Source organism: Apteryx rowi, unplaced genomic scaffold, assembly GCF_003343035.1.
Source record: "Apteryx rowi isolate R43461 unplaced genomic scaffold, aptRow1 scaffold_1359, whole genome shotgun sequence".
Lineage (NCBI taxonomy): Eukaryota > Metazoa > Chordata > Aves > Apterygiformes > Apterygidae > Apteryx > Apteryx rowi.
In genome coordinates this window covers 25705-44481 of record NW_020447596.1, presented here as the reverse complement: position 1 = coordinate 44481, position 18777 = coordinate 25705, and the positions used below count along the sequence as shown (strand labels likewise).

Sequence of the window (18777 nt, the reverse complement as noted above, 5' to 3'; positions counted from 1 at the left end):
GGGGCTTATAGCAGCGGGTAAAAGAGCAGAGCTTGGCCCCCCACATCTTTGGTGCCGGCGGCAAGGCCCAAGCAGCAAAGGACACGCTGTGCCCCCGGCACGCCAACCGGCAATTGCGGAGCGGCTCTTCACCGATCTGCTCCGCGTTTCTGCTCCGAGGGCCAAGACAAACTGAGTCACCGAGCAAGGGGAGCCTGCCAGGGGTTTGACAGGCCCTGCATTAATTTGTAAATAGTGGTTAGAAACCTCAGCTATAGAGACAGAAGCGCTGGCCATCAAACTGGAGCATCACGAACAGGACAGTGTGTTAAGGCAGGTTGTTACAGACTGTTACAACAAGCAAGCTGGCCAGCGAGCAGTCCAAAACCCAACACTGTACTCCTGGGAGCTGCAACCTCTTTGGAAACCCAGGTCACCACAGAGGAATCATCCGTGGGACAGTAACCCAGCTGCTGATGCAGAAAAGTACTCTTCTCCCAACAAAAGCCACAACAGAACAACCAAGCTGCATCAGCAGTGCCAGCTCAGAGATATTTTCATGAGATCTGCGGTATGTGGTGTTGCTCTTGGAGCAATCAAACCCAAGATCAATGCAATCAGCTGATCATCTCCACTTTCACTTAAAGCAGCTCCTTGCCCTCAGTTCTGGAACAAAAAGTTTGAAGAAACCCCCAATTTTCAAAGGTTTAAAAAGCAGAAGGCAAATAAAAGAAACCACAGATTCTCAAACTCATGATACAGGCAGAGAAGAGAATCCAAGTCATAGTTTTTGGTTTTGTTTGTTGTTTTTTTTTGAAACTGTGTTTTGCCAATGCCACTTTGCCAGCTGTGCTCAGTTTCATCAGAAAACCTTTGCAAAAAACATCTTCATTCCTTTGCCCAAGGTAATTTTTATGTTTYTTCCTCCCCTGTGCTCTCCCATTCAGGTGAAATTAGGATGTAAGGATCATGCGGCTAGGTGGCAATTTTACACAGCTTCGTAAGACTGCTGATTTCCTCATCTTCTTCTCTGGCTACGAAGATCAKCCAGCAGTTTCGAAGCTTAGCAAGGAAAAAGCTCCTCAAATTAAGGCTGCGTTCCCTCCCTACTCAGGCAGTGGAAGCAAAACAGCTAAAACAGCACACGCAACAACACCTGATGCGTCTTTTGTTAGGCGGTATCAGACACAAGCTGGGGGATCTCTACAGCAAAAGAACTACCTTTGTTTTGTGCATTTCCATTCATTTTTCCGTTACTGTGCTCCGCATCTTCGTCTTGTTCATTTAATTGCTCTAGAGCCAATTGACGCCAGCTCCGCAAGGACGCCTTTCCAACCCAAAACCCRTCATTCCTGCATACAGAGAACAGCGTTGGCACCACGAATCACAACTTCATTCTCATTCCGAGCCCAAACGGTCTTTAAAGGAAAGCTATTTAAACATCATTAGCACTGCTAAAAAAGCTCTGACAACATTTGAAGGTGTCAGGACTTACGTACCCCTTTACAGTTATTTTCAGCAAGTTCGTAACAGTTTTGTAGTCTTCGTTTAATTGGTTTTTCAGTCGTAGTATTCTACACCTTTCTACCACGCAGTCCTTGCAAAGTGCTTTAACTGGGGTGGAGGAAAAAAAAACAACCTATTACTACAGCGCTGAGCTTTTCATAAATCTGAGCACTGCTGCTCGAAAGCGCTTAGTCTGTCAGACAAGTGTAATGTAGGTAACAGCTCTCCTGCCTCGTGAGGAGAGACTGCACATGTAAGATGCCCGTGGTTACTGCCAGATCAGGCCACATTTAAAGCTTAATAACCGTAAAATGCCTCAGCCGAGGTGTGATCTGTTCCGCTAGCTTCACAGCTCTGCTAATATCAACAGTTTACAATTACAGCTGCGAGCGAGGTCACACCAGCACGCAGAGACACAGGATTCAGAAGGCAGGACAATTTAGGCCCATGCAACAGTTCTCGTACCGCTCCCAAGCGTGACTTTTCTATAGCATGAAGAWGCTGTATAGCCATCTTCAAATGTCACCTATGAGCGTCTCCTGCCGTCCTGTAGGCTGAGACAAGAGGGGATCCTCTCCGCTCAGCCTGGGGAACTCCTGGAGCGGCACTTCGCCACCTAAACCCAGAAGAAAACCGTTCTCCAAAGCTGCCCTGGACCAACAGGAGGGGAAGCCCGGCACCTGGTCACACGTTTTGTCAGGGAGCAAGAGGAACCAGAGGGTCACGTCCATCAGCTGCAAGGTGAGACGGAGAGCGTGGCGTGTCAGCCCTTTCCCTCTCAGCCATACCCAATGAGGGAACCTGCAGGCGATCTTCCAGTTGACTAATAAACGTTGGCCTGTTTTTCAAAGGCTGCCTGCGTCACAGCAGTTGCATTTCTTCCCTATAAGCTCCTAGCAGGAGCTGAGCTAATTTGGTCTCAGTGGGAGTTACTGAGCTCCTTTATAAAAGAAACTAAGCCTGGGGCTTGATTAAGAGATGTCCAGACACTGCAGAGGCCAAGGGCTTACCCCAAAAATCAAACGCGTGGCAGATGTGCACAACACAAGCACATATGCTATCACGCATGTGTTTCCTTAGATCAAGGCAGCTTGGGACACGCTAGAGGTGAAAGATAGTAAATGATTTCCTTGGCCAGCACACACCCACACCGTTCCAGAGCACAGGCTGCTTGCAAGAGGTCCACACACGAAACACTGCCTACACCGGACCTGTAGGTGCTGCAGGCACGGAAAATCGTCCCTTCGTTTTGAAGCGTTTGGGGGTTTACACGTGCGCGTTTTGCTGTTTGGTAGCATTAGCTTCAGAAACCCCTCCAAATACTACCTTTTTTTAACCTAAAGGCACCACCACCTTCTCACAAGTTGCTCTGTGCGGAGCTGCTTCTAAACAGAGCAGACTTCAGGCCTGAAACAGCCCCTTCAATCAGACTAATCGTATTTGTTTGAATGCTAATGTAATTGAGCGATATAAAAAAAATTAACCCAGAAATAACAAGGCAGCACAGAAGTTACATGCAGAGATAAAGCTATGTTAAAATAACAAAGGATGGCCCAGCAAGAGGCCGGGACCAGAATAAGGCTCTAACACACGTTTAGCACACAAAAACGTGACGTGAAAGGGTGCTTTCCTGCCAGACACCTTACCATTCAGCCGGGGTCCCCCTCCGTATCTCCTGTAGAAGAAGTCAGCCACATACTCCGATATCCTCTTCATAACTGATATTTTATCGGGATGCAGTTTCCCGTGTGAACACAGGCAGGCTGTGTTATCTATAGGCTTCGGAGGAGTAGACTCATCCAGCCATTTCTGTAGCCATTCGAGAGAGATGAAGTCGTACGGGGAACCTGGGAGGGGAAGACAGGAAAAGAAACAAGCCCACACGTGTTAGCACATGACACAGCAGATGGTATATCTTATAATCACTATGATATTCAATGATACTTTTTAAAAGTAACAGGCTATCACCGTTGATTAAACCGCCGCGGTACAAGTTTTCAGACATCTAACGCAGCTTCCCTGTCCAATTCTCATGTCGGCACTGCAGATTTCTAACATGGTGCCTCTTGCGGCAGAAGCTACATGAAGTTAGATGCATGAGAGCAATCGAGCATTTAATATTCAAGCAATCGATATGAAACGATGGAGCACTCTGTACAGGAAAGGGCACGCTTTCAGACTGCAAAACCTTTAGGGGCTTACGGCAGACTACTCAAGGCGAGGGCATAAGCAAGGCTTTCCTACCGTCCATCAGGGGACGAATACAATATTTAAGGCATGCTCAAGCATTATTAAGTGAAAAGCTCTTTACAAAACTGAGTGAGCTCTCCAGAGTAGATGTAAAAATAAAAGTAAATCACAGCACACATGAGACCAGTATTCTCCTCATCCCCTCGGTGCCCAAAATTTAAGTTTTCTTCTAGGCTATTCTTACAAATCTGGGTGAGAGACACTCCTGCATCAAGAGATTTACAGTGCAAATGGTAACATGCTCGAATTCCTCAGTGTTACCGGGATTTTTTTTATTTTTTTTTATTTTAAACAGGGCAGTAGAGCCCCCCCATGTTTGTTAAAAGAAAAGTCTCCCATAAAGCCAAGTTTCAGGAGCAGGTCAGAAATGGGTCAGCATCTCTACCCGAGCAGTAAACTAGCTTTGTTTGGAGGCCCCATAAACTCTTATCTTGATACCAAGAGCCAGTGTCGATTCTTCAACACAAAGAACAAGCGTGACTACATTTAAAGGAAGAATTTTACATTTTGAAGCCACTTGCTGTGGATTAAATGGAAACAGAACTGTAGCAAAAAAGCTCATCTCAGCGCTTTTGCCATTCGCCGTTAACGGCAATCATCCGAGTTCCTAGATAGGTTCATAATTACACACTGAGCAACAAACAGTGGCGTGAGAACAAAGCAGCTTTCTTTTAGCACACCAAGTCTAGCAAACACTGGCGAGGCAAACAGTACAGCTTCTAAAAGACGGTTGGAAAATTAGCAGGATGGCCAAGAAATTAAACACATTTTGCTGATGCAATGAGGGCAATCCTGAAATGGAGAGGAAAGGGTTCTGCCGTTAGTTACATTTATCAAAGGAAATGAAATTAATGTTTCACACAAAGCAGCAACAGAGAAGCTTCAGCAAAATACTTYGTCCTCCGACTTGCCCTGGATTTTTGGGAAGCCAGGCCTGTGTTGCAGGACAATCTGCAGTCGTTTCATCTTACGTAATAATATCGCCAGACTCGCGCAGCCGTGACCTCCAGAGAATTGCGACGCTGTCAGAAACGGTTTGCTAGTTTGGGATGAAAGCTGCCTCCGCAGAAGGGAAGTTTTTCTGGGCCCGGCTATACAAACCTGGCACAAGAGACGCCTGCACAGCTGCACAGACCGTCCYGAGCTCCTCAGGGATCAAACCCAAAGCAGCCCCGGGGTGACACCACCTCCAGCTGCGCTAGCAAGCTGCCGTGCCCAACGGCAGGGGCACGTGGCGGGCGCCTCCAGGCGCTGCCACCTAAAAATCGGGGYGGAGGAGCTGGAGTCTGTCTGCACCTGTACTTGTAAACACGTCTCACGAAGGTTTATTCCTTCATTGTGTTAGAAATGCCAAGGGAAAACTATTCTGTTTCTGCTAAAGGGGGAAAAAAAACCCAAACCGAGTTGCGCTTACTACTCCTTCTTTCTAACGGTGACTCATGGCAGATTCATACCTCCACCGCRTCTTTGATTTACAGGTGACATTTGAACAGCACCCAGGCTTGCAGGGACGCTGCAAGATGAGCTGTGACACCCTTCGATCCATTAGTTAAGCGCCGCTGTTCTCAAAGCCAGCTTCATAAATTGAACAGGCAGACGTTTACAGGAGCCGAGCTCTCGCCGCTCAGGAAGGCTCGTGAGCCATTTACGCCCTCGACAAAAAGTTGAGTAGCTAAATAGCTACTCGAATCTTGATTCTGGTTCTCAGCTCTGAACATTTAGCCAAAGAACGTTAAAAAATAAAATCAAATTGTCTAAAGGGCTACACAATCAAAAAAAACCTTTTTTTTTTTTTTTTTTTTTAAGTTACAAGGTTCCTACTGTTTTCAGGAGATGTGCACACTGGAGAGAAATTCCCCACGCTGGGGACAGAGCAAGCGCCCGCACACTTGCTTTGAGGGAGACTGGGGAGAGAAAGGCAGGGGGGTATCCAAATCCTCGCGCTCAGACACACTAAGATGATGAAACCCAAGGAATTAAAAGGATTAACCCCACTAAGCTGTTGCTCATCAGGAGCATGCAGCTTCGACACGGGGCTTCGAAGCATCGGTAGGGATGAAACAATTTTCTGCTGGAGGCCAGGCGTTCTCATACCCAGTTACCTGCTGATTAATTTAGACCAAGAGCACCCAAACTTGGCATGAGCTGGCAATCTGAGGCTGGCCAGTTATTCTGCCTCAATGCTACTCAGCAGTAACGAGCCGAGCTGCTCGCAGCGCAGGAGAAAACAGTCATGATGCATGGAAGCACACAGGAGACAGACTGACGAGGAAGGAGCAAGAGGGAATTAGTGATGCCAGAAGCCATTAGAACGAGCAAAAAAAGGAGAAAAATAGGTTAAGGCAGACGAGCAAGCAAAGGAAAACAAATCCTCAGCGTACACAGAGCAACGACAGACAGCGATCGCCCTCCTCTTCGCAGCGAGGGCTACAGCTAATGCCTTCCAGCGAAGCGTTCAGGCCACAGAACCAAGTTGCGGATTAGTTACAAAACATTACTAATCTTAACAACGGTCTACTACAAAATACTACCAGAATATCTTACAGACCAGCTTCAGCAGGTAACCTTTTGTAGAGCTCCTTCACCTCTTCGTGTTTGATTTTGCCTCTGGCCACGCTCTGTTTGCGCATCTCTGCCATTTCGTTGCACCACTCCTCAAACTTGCAGTTGTCGCGTTCTACCAGCTCCTGCAGAAAAGCTGCGGGGAAAGGGAAAAGCAAAGACGCCAGTCACTTCGAGGAAAATGCCAAGCACCCCTGTGAGCAGTTATCTGGGGGGAAACAAGCAAGCCTAAATATTTCCCCCCTCCTCTCGGAGCGGGAACAGGCTCTCGGCGCAGCCCCGAGGGCGCGGGGCGCGTGCCATCTCGGCGAGAGGGGCCAGGCACGCCTCGAAGGCAAGGGCAGAAAACCCTCATGAGATCAGAGATAAGCCAGGGCCGATCCTCGCGCTGACGGGAAGGTGAGGGGGACAGCAGTTTTTGCTGTCACCAGCGGAAAAAACTTTAGCAGGGGAAAAAAAAAAAAGAAGATAAAGCACTTCCCTTGCAGGGATGGTGTAACGGAGGGGTGGAATCCTGCTTATCTGAAGCCTTTTCCAATTCAACAAGATTTTGAAGAGCTAAARTATTTCAGAAAGGTTAAATCCTACGCAGCCACAGAGCGCGGTATCTATCTTGGGAGAATATACGCTATTAAAAAACATAATCGGCCTGACCCCCTCACCCTCGGTGTCAGGGGCTGGGGACCCAAGCGACATTCGCCGCTGTCCCGGAAAAGCCGCTCTCCGCAGCATCAAAGCAAAATGCCTTGAGCTTGCGGTTGCGTGAAGCCTCGCCGAAGCCACGAGGCTTGCCTGCCGCCCTTCGCTCCGTGTCCCTGGCACGCGTCCATGTGAAACAAAGGCAACGGCAGGGCTGCTCGGGAATTCGGAGCTGGGTGGAGAGGCTTTGCCGAGCATTGTTTTGGGCAGAGGGGTAGGAGGCGAGAGAGGGCGAGAGCGCTCAGGAAGCGAGCTGCAAAGACAGCTCCAAGGCGTGAATTAGCCCGGGGTTCCCAGCGCTGCACGCCTCGGAGAGCGGGCTCCAAAGGCAGGGGGGAGGCTGCGAGAGGYCTGATGCTGTGATTAGGGGGTCCTTGTGAGGGAGTTTGGAGAAAGCTGTGCAATTATCACCACCGTTGCCCTCCTCTTCCAGAATACCTAAACTGAACGCTGACAAACAGCTCCGGTCAAAAGGGAAAACATTACCTCTGTCATCCCTATTTCACAGGGAAGGCAAGAAGGTGGARCACACCTCCACCCCTACCAGCTAAGGCCTAATTAATACTTCTAATCAAGTAGCATGTAAATGCTAAGCATCATTAAATCCACAGGCCAAACCTACAGGGATTTCTACCACCCCCAGTAATTCTAAAGCGAGACACGAACGTGCTAGTACTAAATTCTTGTAAGGGTTTGCATCCTCTTACTTCTACGCCATTTATTCTCAATACGGCAAAGATTAAGCACTTGTAAAAGAAACATGACATCTGTCAGGATTATTCACCTGCCGTTCAGTACGTGCACTGCTGATGACATTTAACCACGCTGTTCTCCTTCGCCTTYGGGTACCTGAGCAGCTACAGGGGGAACCTGACCGCGAGCCCTGTTACTCCAGCCACGCTCCATGCCCGCAGCTGGATACTCTGCGGACGTTGCTCCCCACGGGATTACCTCCTCCTGACCCCCTCCCACTTGATCTCTTTGGTAAGATGGTGAGGCCTGAGCGGGCACAGGGATGGTATTAGCCAGGCTAACGTTATTCAAGCGCTAGGAAAGCCCAGAGGGCTACACCGTGGATGACCCAGGTTCTGACACCGAGTCACCTCATTGCACCTTTGGGGACTCCTAGGCAGCGGCTGCAAAAGGCGCTTCACGCAGAGCACCAGCTCCTGGCCTGCCCGGTGCGTCACAAGAACGGACGGAGAGGCCAGGAGAGTCCAAGCTCACTCACCTGGTACTTCGACTGTCGGAGACTTCTCCCGGGTTTGCAGCCTGTACACCAGCATGTAAGCATTGCGAGAGCAGTGAGTCCCTTTCCCACACTTAGGTTTACGAGTCTGAGATTTAGAAGGCTCCGCTGTGGTACAGAAGGCAAAGAATAATAAACACACAAGCCCGCTTACTGGCTCGCCTTTAACGGGCCGAGTTTGCCATCTAGCCAGCTCCCCTCTCACCGTGCGCTGCACCCTGGCAGGCCTCCCTCTGCGGAGCACCAGGCTGGCAGGAGCCTCGCGCGCACGGCACAGGCGAACTTTATCCAAGCAAGACTCAAATCCCTCTAGCGTTGCCGGATCCGGGGCAATTCAGAGGCGCCGAGTTCGGATCCTGCTCTGAAGTGCCCTCTAAGAGAGCCTTTCTTCTCCCTCTGACTAAGCCCAGCCTCAGCGAGCCAAGAAGCAGCCTTTGCAAAAGCATCCTTTCTTCCCCCTGCCTCCTGTCCTCATTAGTGTTGGTGTCTTGACACCAAAGAACAGAGTCCAATCCTCGGGGGGGGGAAAAAAAAATAYACTTACACATGACTGGGTATGTAAAAAAATATGCACCAGTCTATGGGGCAACAAAACCTTTAGGAACTGAACAGCCAGGGAAATGGTCACTTCAGAGCATCTGATTCCAATGCCGGCTTTCACCGAGATGAAGAATGTGGCCATATAAAACAGGCTAATGTGCCATTTCCAGACAGACTGCCAGGCAAAGAAACCTGACTAGAATGCTTATCTACAGCTGCAGCTTCAAAAACCAAACAGGCCTTTATTTTTAAAGAAAGGAAAAGCCTCTGTTGGTCAAACACTTAATAGAACAAGAAACGGGGAAAAAAAAAGAAACTTTTTTGTATTTAAATTCTGGAAAAACTCATGTGCATTCCCCACCACACTGTCCAGGGGATTTCCTAGACAGATTTTATTTGCAGTTTCTCCAAGTATTTAAAAATTGTTCCCATCTGCACGGTCAGACTTCAGGACTCTCCCCTACAGCAGACCTCTGGTTTATGTTACCGAACTTCTCCCGCTGCTGCATGCATTTGCAATGAAGGAGACTCCCRAACTCCAGTTTTGCTTGGAACAGGCAAATGAGATTACAACTCCAGTATTTTGCTTAGCACTTAATATATATATTAAGGCTTTCCAGCCTGCAGAGACTTCTAAACACATTTTACTTACATTCTTAAAGCAGTTTTGTATTTCAGCGAGAATACTTACTTGTGCTTAAGCATAAACCTGCACAGGATTGAGGGCACAGTAGTCTACTCGCATATTATTTTGTTACACTGGGTAACGCGGGAGGCTAAAAAGAAAGTCTGAGAAGCCTTTATCTCCTCTCAGGGCTTATTTTTCTATCTTACACCACTAGATGTCTAGCCAGCTTCACARTTGGGTTGCAAGTTAGTGGCGGTCAAGCATAAACAGGATGACGTTGCTGCTCTGGTGGGAGCCTGCGTTTAGGCAAGTTGTGACAAAACGCAAGAAGTTTACGAGTAAGATAGCTGAAAATTAAGTGGCATCAGGCAGATACATGCATGGAAGCAAACAGGAGAGGCAAGCTAGCACCCCACATCTGCTTAGGGGTGCGCTCAGGCTGACRGGTTTTCAGAACAAACGCAGGGAACCGATAAATCTGTCTTCTCATTAAGCTATTATTTACAGATGTTTTAAACAAAGTCAACATTTTGGAAAGTCCAACTATTGGTGTTGGAGATGCAGCAAAGCGTGAGTGTCCTGGTGGGGGAATGTTTCTGGAAAGAGATCACTTACATTTTAGGCAAAATTTCTGGCATTAATTTCCCCATTTCCTGATACTGCAAAGTGTTCTGCGCTGACAATCAGGGAAGAACACTGAGCAACTGCAAATCCAGGCACTTAAACTGTCAATTTAAAAGTGGACAGCTACTACGTATTGATTGCAGACTGAGATACCAGCAATGCTAGTCTCAGCCTAAGCTCTCCGGCGAGTACAGGGAAATCAAGACCCTACRGCGTCCAGGTAACAGACAGGCAAGGTTATCCGGGGCAGCAGGAGGGCACCAGCACAAGGCAAGCCAACAACGGCAGAACAGAAGGATGAGAAGCGTGCAAAGCAAAAACGCAAAGTAAAAAGGCAATTTTGGCTTCTCGTACATTATTTTGATCAAGGTTTTTATAAAGACTTTTTACTGCCTCCTCAAATGTTTAAGAGTAGACGCCTCAGTGGAAATAAAAACATAACATGTTAAGGAAACTGAAAGTAACCTTGTTATCTGTTCCTAACGCCTCTCTTTGCATACTGGCCAAGGAAGCAGCAGCCTGCCTGCATTACCCTGATAGGCAACTGCTGCCCGGGTTATCAGCATGTTATCTGCCAGGAGGCAAAGCAAGAGAAAAACTAGAGTAGAGGAAATGATCACGAGGTATGCATAAACACTCGCATGAGGGCTGGAGTGAAGAAAATCTGGCTGCAGTTAACAGAACTGCAGTTTCATGCGTTGCTTTTAGGATGTGAAATCACATGTAGGAGCAGTTTGTTTTAAGAGTATCAGGTCCTCCACGTACTCAGCCTCCATGTTTTTTGGTGAAAAGAGTTATTTTAAAAGGGCACTCACAACTTAAAGGTTTTACCTAGATCTTCCTCAATCCCCAACTGCAATTTCTTCCCCTCCATCTTTTCTATGTCTTCGTCGTTAAACTTGTACCACTCGCCCGTCTGTGGATCCTTCACGTGGGCGATGTAGTGCCCGGAGTACGCGCTCACACCTCTGTGTATGAGGACGGCACTAAGCTCATACACGTAGACGCCATCTGAAAGGAAAACGGCAGTTATTTAGCCCTCTGGACAAAACAGGACAGATCTTTTCTTTCTTGATTTTGCAAGACAGCAAACAAAGACTGCACTTGAACTCATTTCTCTCCAAGACCTCTACACAGCTTTATTCGAAGCTCCTAGCTTCCACAACCTGTTTAGCAAGGCACTTGTGATTTTTTGTTTGAAATGCAGCTTCAAACCACTCTTGACATTCTTTTCAATCAAAAGGGAATTCAGGCAAGATTGCGTCAAGAGCCGTGCGGTTACCGTGAACGAGCACGTAGAGCACAACTCACTTTTTTGCTCCATGAAAGGCTCCATGTCAAGCAGCTCAGAGAAGCCGATGTAGGTGTTCAGCTTCTTCTTATGGCCGGTTTGTCTGTGTGAGAACAAACAACCAAACTTCAGCTACAGGTGTCAGGGGACAATAATAATGGTTCATGTCTCAAAATAACTTTCCTGAAACCCACCAAGCAACCCAAGAAAAGCCACGYGCGCGCATTCCGATTCTCAATATCTAAAATCAATGTGGAAAGAGTAGAGCAGATGTCTTTCCACAGAGCTTCCGAGTAACTCAGGCCTCTCCTACTTTTACAGCACATGCACGCGTGCCAGGAGAAGCTCACCTGTCAAATACAAAACGCATCAGCTGCAGGTTGAGCGTACACGGAAGACTTAGCAGCCTGATCTTCCTTGTGGCGTTCTGCTTGCTTTGACAGGTTTCGCAAAAGTAACGATTGTCCCCCTCTAATTTTTCTTCCTGACCAGGAGGCAAAAAGAAAAGTCTTGAGAACAAGTTACCACTCAACAGTAACTCTACGAACAACAGTAACTCTACGACCTATTTGCTAGAYGGAGATTTAACAGCATTAAAGTTCTTTTAACCATTTAAGTCTCTATTGAGCTGCTTTCCAAAATATTCTCCAGGCTAAAAGCGCACAACCCTTTTAGTTGATGTGCTTTACAGCATAGAGTTAGCAGGCTGCTCTCAGTTCAAGGAAAAGAACAGTCTTTTAGACTGAAGCAAGCCCTAGTTCCAGTGCTCAGGTAGCTTACAAAGCCGTCAGGCTTGTTCTCCACCTGACTGAAGTTCATGAAGTTGGTTTCTATCACGAAGGCTATGGAAAAACTCACCCTTTAATGAGATCACATGGACCAAGTTAATGTAAAGCCCACATTTTAGCCTGGAAACTACAATTCTCTTGTGCTCAGCCAAGCAAACATCACTGGGAAATAAGAGTCTATGTCTAAGTAGAGCCGATATCACGATCGGGCAAGAGGAGAACTCCAACAACCCTAAAAAAAAGACCACCAGCTGTTTCATTTAAAGGAAGACCAGACAAACTTGAAGTTTACTGTTGCAGGGCAGAAGTACTGGAGTCTGTGGAGACGGCTGCCCTTCAGTGCACGTGCTTTCTTTCTCAGCAGACCTTTCATGAGCAGAGCAACCGGTTTGCTGAGTGCATCAGCAAAGGCTCTGCACAACAGCCAGGCTAAGCCTCAGCTACAGAGTTACATTTCAGGTTAGTTCTGCCCTAAATATATTTATTTGAATCCACGCCTTGAACTTTTAGCACGCCAGCCATTTAAGAGCTTTTCAATTTTCAAGTTCAATTAAGAGTCATTCCTAAAGCTATTCTGGGGCCTTGCTAGTATTTTTTAAGAACACGTTTTAGAGAAGGGGAAAGGCTCCTGTTGCTATGTAGACGAGCACCGATACAGAAAACACAGAAAACAACTCTTCTTCCTGTGCTACTCAYGACAAAGCGTGCAGGGACTTTTTGTATGCATTTCTGTCATATCAAATTTGCTGGGAAAACACAATCATTAAACACGTGACTTCAAAGTGTTTTTTAAAAGGTGCAACACGTCCACACGTTACACTCTGGGTACAGAGCCACCCCTTGCTCATTCGCTTCACAGGTGCATGACTCAGTCTTCATTTTCTGGGTCCACAGCGAAATCGTTCCCTTTGCATTCATCCCACTGAGAAAACTCGATCTCAGCTGCCCACTTTGCTGTAATATCAACCTCAAAAGCTGTTAATAGAAGAAGGGAATCGAAGCACCTTGCTAAGCAGTGCTTTGCTGGCACTATTAAGAATAGCAAGACTCAAAAAAAAMAAAAACAAAAACAATGAGCTTGTACCTTAAGAAACTCCGTAATACAGTCTGTCAACTGCTTGTGCCCTTGGATATTTAACTCCAGTTCATAAAATTTAGACACAAGTTTGGACTCCCTGCCACACTGGTTGCAGCTGGAATGAAAAAAAAAAGTTTACATGAGATCAGTTCACTGGTTCATGCGTCCTAACTGCCCAGCCATCAGTAAACTAACACTCGAGCTATAAAACCAGGAGAAAAAGCCTGTTTAAGTCAGACCTAATATGGTACGCCTCTACACCACAACCGCTCTGCAGCGTGGTGTAAACAGGATAATAGCATTGACCAGGAAAAACAGGAGTGTCTGTTTACAACTCATATATAACGTTTTATAGCTTTTCCAGGTGAAATTCACAGCTCCGTACCCATTTCATTCCCGAGTCTAATGACATCCAAGTACTATAATTTTTGGCTCCAGGACTTTACGTTCCATTAACTCACTGAGATTTTCATTAGCAAATTTTTATTAATAGACTAAAAGCATCTGGCAAACTGCAGCAACACATGCACAGAATTGGATTCTTAAGGAAACCTGAAAGCTAAACAAAACACGGCGAAGCCCTATTTGTCACACAACATTTCAGGAGAAGTTTACCTGCCTTCTACAGCTGTGAAGAGGAATCTCTCCTGCTCAAATTCTCCTAAAATGTTTAAATATTTACAGAAAGCTTCTTCCCAAAGACCAAATACTTACACCGTGACATATGCATATTCTCCACAGAACTGCTTTTGCACTATGTTTCGAACATCTGGATTTTTTTGTTTGGATAAAGTATCTTCTAGCAGGGACATGAACAGCTTTGAAAACTCCTGGGCATCCTAGAACAGAAAGCCAAGTTCATTAACAATACACTGCAGCGCAAAGCGCAATCACAACCTCGTCGCTAATTTACTGCAAATTACACGGAGTCCTACACACAGGCCGCACAGAAACTCCAGCGTGCGCTGAATAGAAAAAGACCAGTCARGAGAACTAAAGAAAAGAGGAATTTGCCTAAAAGGAGCACAAGGCCCCCAGCGTGAGACTGCAGCATGAGTTAAGTTGGCTCCTGGCCAAYAGCTCAGGGTGGTTTGACTTCTGCCCTGCTATTTGCAGGATCCTGAGAAGGAGGGGAAAAAAAACAAAACAAAACAAAACCAAAAATCCCCAGCAGCTTGTTAATCGCATAAATCCCTTCGTGACTCCACCTTGCATGCCGGCATTAGCCTCTGCTGTCCAGTGACACGAACCATTTCTCTACCCCATTTGACTACAGCACTGTGGACAACAGGTTCAGAACATCCTTATCCAGTAGGGAACATCGGAATAATTTACAGAGTATTAATCTTCCTCTGCCACAGTACGGTTTGGCAGGAGAGTAAATCTCTGCGTCCCACCTCYTTATCCCGCTAACACTCATTTGTCAAAGCCTTGGCGTATGATACAAGCTATTCCTGCTCGAATTATAGGGCTTAGCCATGTCAGAGAGAGACAACAGGTAAGCAGAGATGGGATGACTCTTGCCAAGCTGCACCAGCTCACACTAGCGATAGCTCCACCGACACAGACGTAGTCCCAGCAGCACAGTTCACTCTCCTTTTCCAATTTCACCAAACACCATGGCTGCTTTTTTGCCACCTCCGTGCCCTCAAGCCTCCTGCCCTGCTGCTTCCACTTCTCCCTCTAACTCTCAGATTCCTCCAAAGGAAAACTGAGAAGCTGCCCCATGGCTTTCACGTCCTTCCGCTCCTCCCGCAAGACTCAGGGGCTTCTCCACACTCGTCTCAGGGCCTCCCTTTCCTCCAGTACCCAATTTTCTTTGTTCCCTCTCCCACCCTCACTCTCCTTTGGCTCTCTCCTTTATAAAACAAACTCTCTCCCACCCATCCTACCCTTGGCACCTGCTGCCTCTCCAAATTCTAACCTCTGCACTGCCATGTCCGCTGCAAGCCTGCAGGCCTCCTCTCCACTCCTCGCAGCTGTTAAAACCGCACGCAGCACTTTACTCTCCTTTCATATCACCAGTCTTTAATGGCCACTTCCCTCCCAGGGACTCGGAGCGACTTTCCACTCCTCACCCTCACGTTCTTCCTCCAATGGTCCCCCTACTTCTCAAAGCTTTCTTTCAAGACATATCCTTTTCCTAAGTCCTCTTCAACTTTTACGATAGTCCGGCAGGTGCTCACACCTCTCTGCCGCACGCTTTCTCCGCCCCAGACACACTGTCCCTGCAGAGAACTTGCAAATCTCTCTAACTTCCTCCCTCCTGCCTGAACTTCAGGTCCTCCCTGTAACACATCCAAGTCCAGCTAGCCRCAACTCACATCCCTGCTCCTGACTCACATCCCTGCTCCCGTCATCTCTAATCAAAGCAAGAGCAAAACCTCGTTCCCGGCTTCACCAGGCTCAGTGCGAGGCTGCTGCCGACCAGCCGCAGCACTGCAGCAACCTCCCTGGGCCTTCCAGCTGGCCCCCAGCGCCTCTCGCCCCCGCTGCGCCTCATCCTGCTGCAGCCCTTCCGGCCTCAGCCCCCCAAACGACCCCAAACTCCGGGCCCCAAAGCCTTTCCCCCTGCCCCCAGGCGCGGGAGGAGCAGCCCAGGCACCTTCCTCGCAGCCCGCTCCCACCCCGAAGGCTGCTCTGCGGTGCCACGGTTAATCACCCGCTAACGCCCCGTCCCATTGCGCCGGGGCCCTGGGCTCCCGCTGTCCCTGCACAGGGACAGGAAGGGCCTGGAGCACCACTTGTCCCTTTGTATTTGCACAAATGAGGCTGAGCCAGAGATCACCGCTCGGAGACGGCAGAATAACAGAAAAGGGCAGTTTCCCGCTCCTTTAAAGAAGGTAATTACTCGTCCCTAGGCAAAGGCGGTCAGAAAAGAGAGCGCATCAGGGGGAGCCCATCAGGAAGACGTCTGTCTCAAGCGTACCTGTTGCTGTCCTGTGTCCAAGCCTAGCGCCTTCACAAACCCAGAAGGATCGATGTATCGCCTTTTACTGTTCTGCAGCAAGGCAAATAAGTACTGGAGGTGTTCACAAATGGTCTGAGGCTCGTAGTCTAGCACAAAACAAGTCACACAAGTTATTAGCGAGTTACGTTTTCTCATTTCAAGATAAAACCGTTCAGTTAAAGTAATTTGCTTTTTCTTTGTTGTTTACACACGTAAGCTTAATGATTAGGAGCAAAAGTTTGTTTGTTTGTTTTTTAATAAACATTTTTAATCATGAGACCTGAAACAGTTAGTACTAGTTATGACAGCTAAGTCACAGCTCAGGCCAAATATCCCACAGTGCCTAACGTGAGCTGCTAGTAAAGAGTTTAAGCAGCATGTGCTGATTACCACATAGCAACTTCTTATTTAAACCAAATGGCAGCACGTCATTCACAAAATACTGTAAAAACAGGACCGGAAGATATCAGGCAGCTGTACTAACTCAAGGTACGGCTAGAGCGCTGTATACAACACAAAACCATATCTCACCCAAGCCCGTCAGGTCTACTGCGCTGGCACTTAAAGTCTCGTGCCTACTGGGTACCGAAATACTTGTCCTCTCATGGGACAAGGTGCAGCTCCATGGTAGCAAAAGCCACTCCCTCGCTTGCTCCACTATCATCATTAAGCCATGAAGCATCTTGGCAAAAAAAAAAGGAACACTAAAACAAGTTTTCAACCAGATCAACTCACCCCGATTTAAAAATAACTCTGGTAAAGAATGGTTTAGGTTGGTTTGCTCCTAAAAGCTAGGTCAAGTACTTAAAGAGAGCAGCGTGCTCTGCAGATAGGACAAATAGTTATTACTCCAGCCATCAATTCCAGTGACAAACGCTATCAGAAAATGAATGCCGCATCAGGTTTTAGAAATAACGGTGAAAAGAAGCACCTTGCTAATCACCTTGCTAAGGCACTTTTAAAATATAAAAGCAAACATCGCAATTCTTCCTTTTCTACTTATTCGGATGTGACATTTATTACTATTCTGACCGTAAAGCAGAGCGATAACCCGTGTCAGAGGACACGCAAGTTGCAGGTGTTTCACTACGCCGATGAAATTCCTCTGCGCTCAAATGAGCCAAACACCTTCCGTTTACCCCAAGGAAAAGGTACGGACAGCTGTTACAACCTTCCACTGACCTTTGTCTTTTGGGATGCCCTCGCCAGTCGTGTACTCGCTGCAGGTGCTGGGACACAAGTAAAGGGCTTGCCGAAGCTCCAAGTTAAGAAACCACATCTGCAAGAAAGTGTTCACGTAGCACGTGGCTCCGAGGTTCGTTAAGCCCACGAACGCATTCTAGCATAAAAAAGAAAGCAACACATGTAACTCGCTACTCCAAAGCAGCACACAGAGAAATCCAACAGTTGGGTCAGCTGTTCTGCTCTATTACCTTTAACTGAGCTTGCAATGGGTTATTAATATCAAGGGGGTTTCTGTTTAGAGGGATTCCAGAGAAAAACCCTCCCGCTTCCCTTCTGAGTCACAAAGACACAAATTTATGATCGAGCGATCAAGAAGTTTTCTTCCAGGGGTTTCGGCACACGTTCCTCTTGCACAGAGGCAGGCTGCTTATCAGGGAAAGGCTGCACTAGCATCACTTCGCCTGCGGGTCATGGATCACCTACAGGACATCAGCAACGGCCCCCGAAACGGCAGATCCCAGCTCCCGGGAGCCGCTCRCACCCAGGGCGGAAGACACCAGATCTTTTCTCATGCTGGGCTTCACCTTTCTAAGGGTTGGTCCCAAACTCCTAGGATWTGGGCAGGCTTCACCTCCCCAGGGGCCGACCCCGGCCACGCAGGGCAGGGGGTGTCTGGGGGGGGGCAGGGGGCCAGGCCCTACCTTCTTGCGGCGCTCGCAGTTGGGGTCGTCGATGTTGTGGAAGCTGTTCTCGTCGATCTCGCCCAGCCACACGTGCTCCCCGATGCCCACCAGGCAGTTGGGGTTCCCCCGGCAGTTCCTCCTGCGGAACCGGGACCAGCCCCAACTGTCACCCCGGGGAGGCAGCAATGTTCCTTGGGGGGGGGGTGTTTAAAAGTGGGGCCCTGGGGGCAACAAAGGGGCTCCCCACAACCCCAAAAGCACGGAGGGGGGGCAAGAGGGGGTGGGGGGTCCCCCACAACCCTAAAAGGATGGGGAGAGCCTAAAGGATGGGGAACTAGAGAGAAAAAATGGGGGACCTCAGGGGAGACCGCTACCCGGGGGGGTTGGGGGACCCTGGCAGGGAGAGGGATAAATGYGGGGTCCCCACAACCCTGGGGGATGGGGGGCCCCCGAGAAGGGAACGGGGGAGGCTCCCCCAGACCCCAAGGGACAGGAGCATACGRGGTCCCCAAACCTTGGGGCACCCAGAGGGGGAACCGCGTGTCCCCCCAGAGACCCGGACGCAGGGAGGACCCGGAGGGGACGGGATTTGGGGGGAGGGGGGGGAAGATGGGGTCCCCACAACGCTGGGGGACCCAGGGAAGGGAATGGGGGGGGGGATCTCCCAGCCCCCAAAATACGGGGAGGATACGGGGCACCCACCCCCCTTGGGGGGCCCGCAGGAGGGCGCCCCGCACCCCGAGGGACAGGACCCCCCCCCAAAAC

At 48.5% G+C, this 18777-nt stretch overlaps 1 protein-coding gene across 3 annotated transcripts in view; it reads right to left on the bottom strand.

Annotated features, from left to right (window-relative positions):
* Nucleotides 1-18192, bottom strand: part of USP48 (ubiquitin specific peptidase 48) — a 33655-nt gene extending 15463 nt beyond the window's left edge. Inside the window, exons 1-13 of one of the 3 annotated variants that reach the window (XR_003252081.1) lie at nt 18031-18119; nt 17327-17483; nt 16124-16251; nt 13909-14033; nt 13201-13309; nt 11679-11812; nt 11349-11431; nt 10869-11048; nt 8228-8353; nt 6284-6433; nt 3132-3332; nt 1479-1593; nt 1201-1331 (exon numbers count right to left, since the gene is read on the bottom strand). Coding sequence is in view for 2 of the 3 variants with exons in the window: in XM_026057043.1 (XP_025912828.1) it covers nt 1201-1331; nt 1479-1593; nt 3132-3332; nt 6284-6433; nt 8228-8353; nt 10869-11048; nt 11349-11431; nt 11679-11812; nt 13201-13309; nt 13909-14033; nt 16124-16251; nt 17327-17423 (1579 nt within the window). In the remaining variant the exon portion in view is untranslated. Of the gene's footprint in view, nt 1-1200; nt 1332-1478; nt 1594-3131; nt 3333-6283; nt 6434-8227; nt 8354-10868; nt 11049-11348; nt 11432-11678; nt 11813-13200; nt 13310-13908; nt 14034-16123; nt 16252-17326; nt 17484-18030 lie in introns of all 3 variants that reach the window. The other 2 variants (XM_026057043.1, XM_026057041.1) reach the window with 2 other exon arrangements.
* Between the last annotated feature and the right edge of the window lie 585 nt (nt 18193-18777).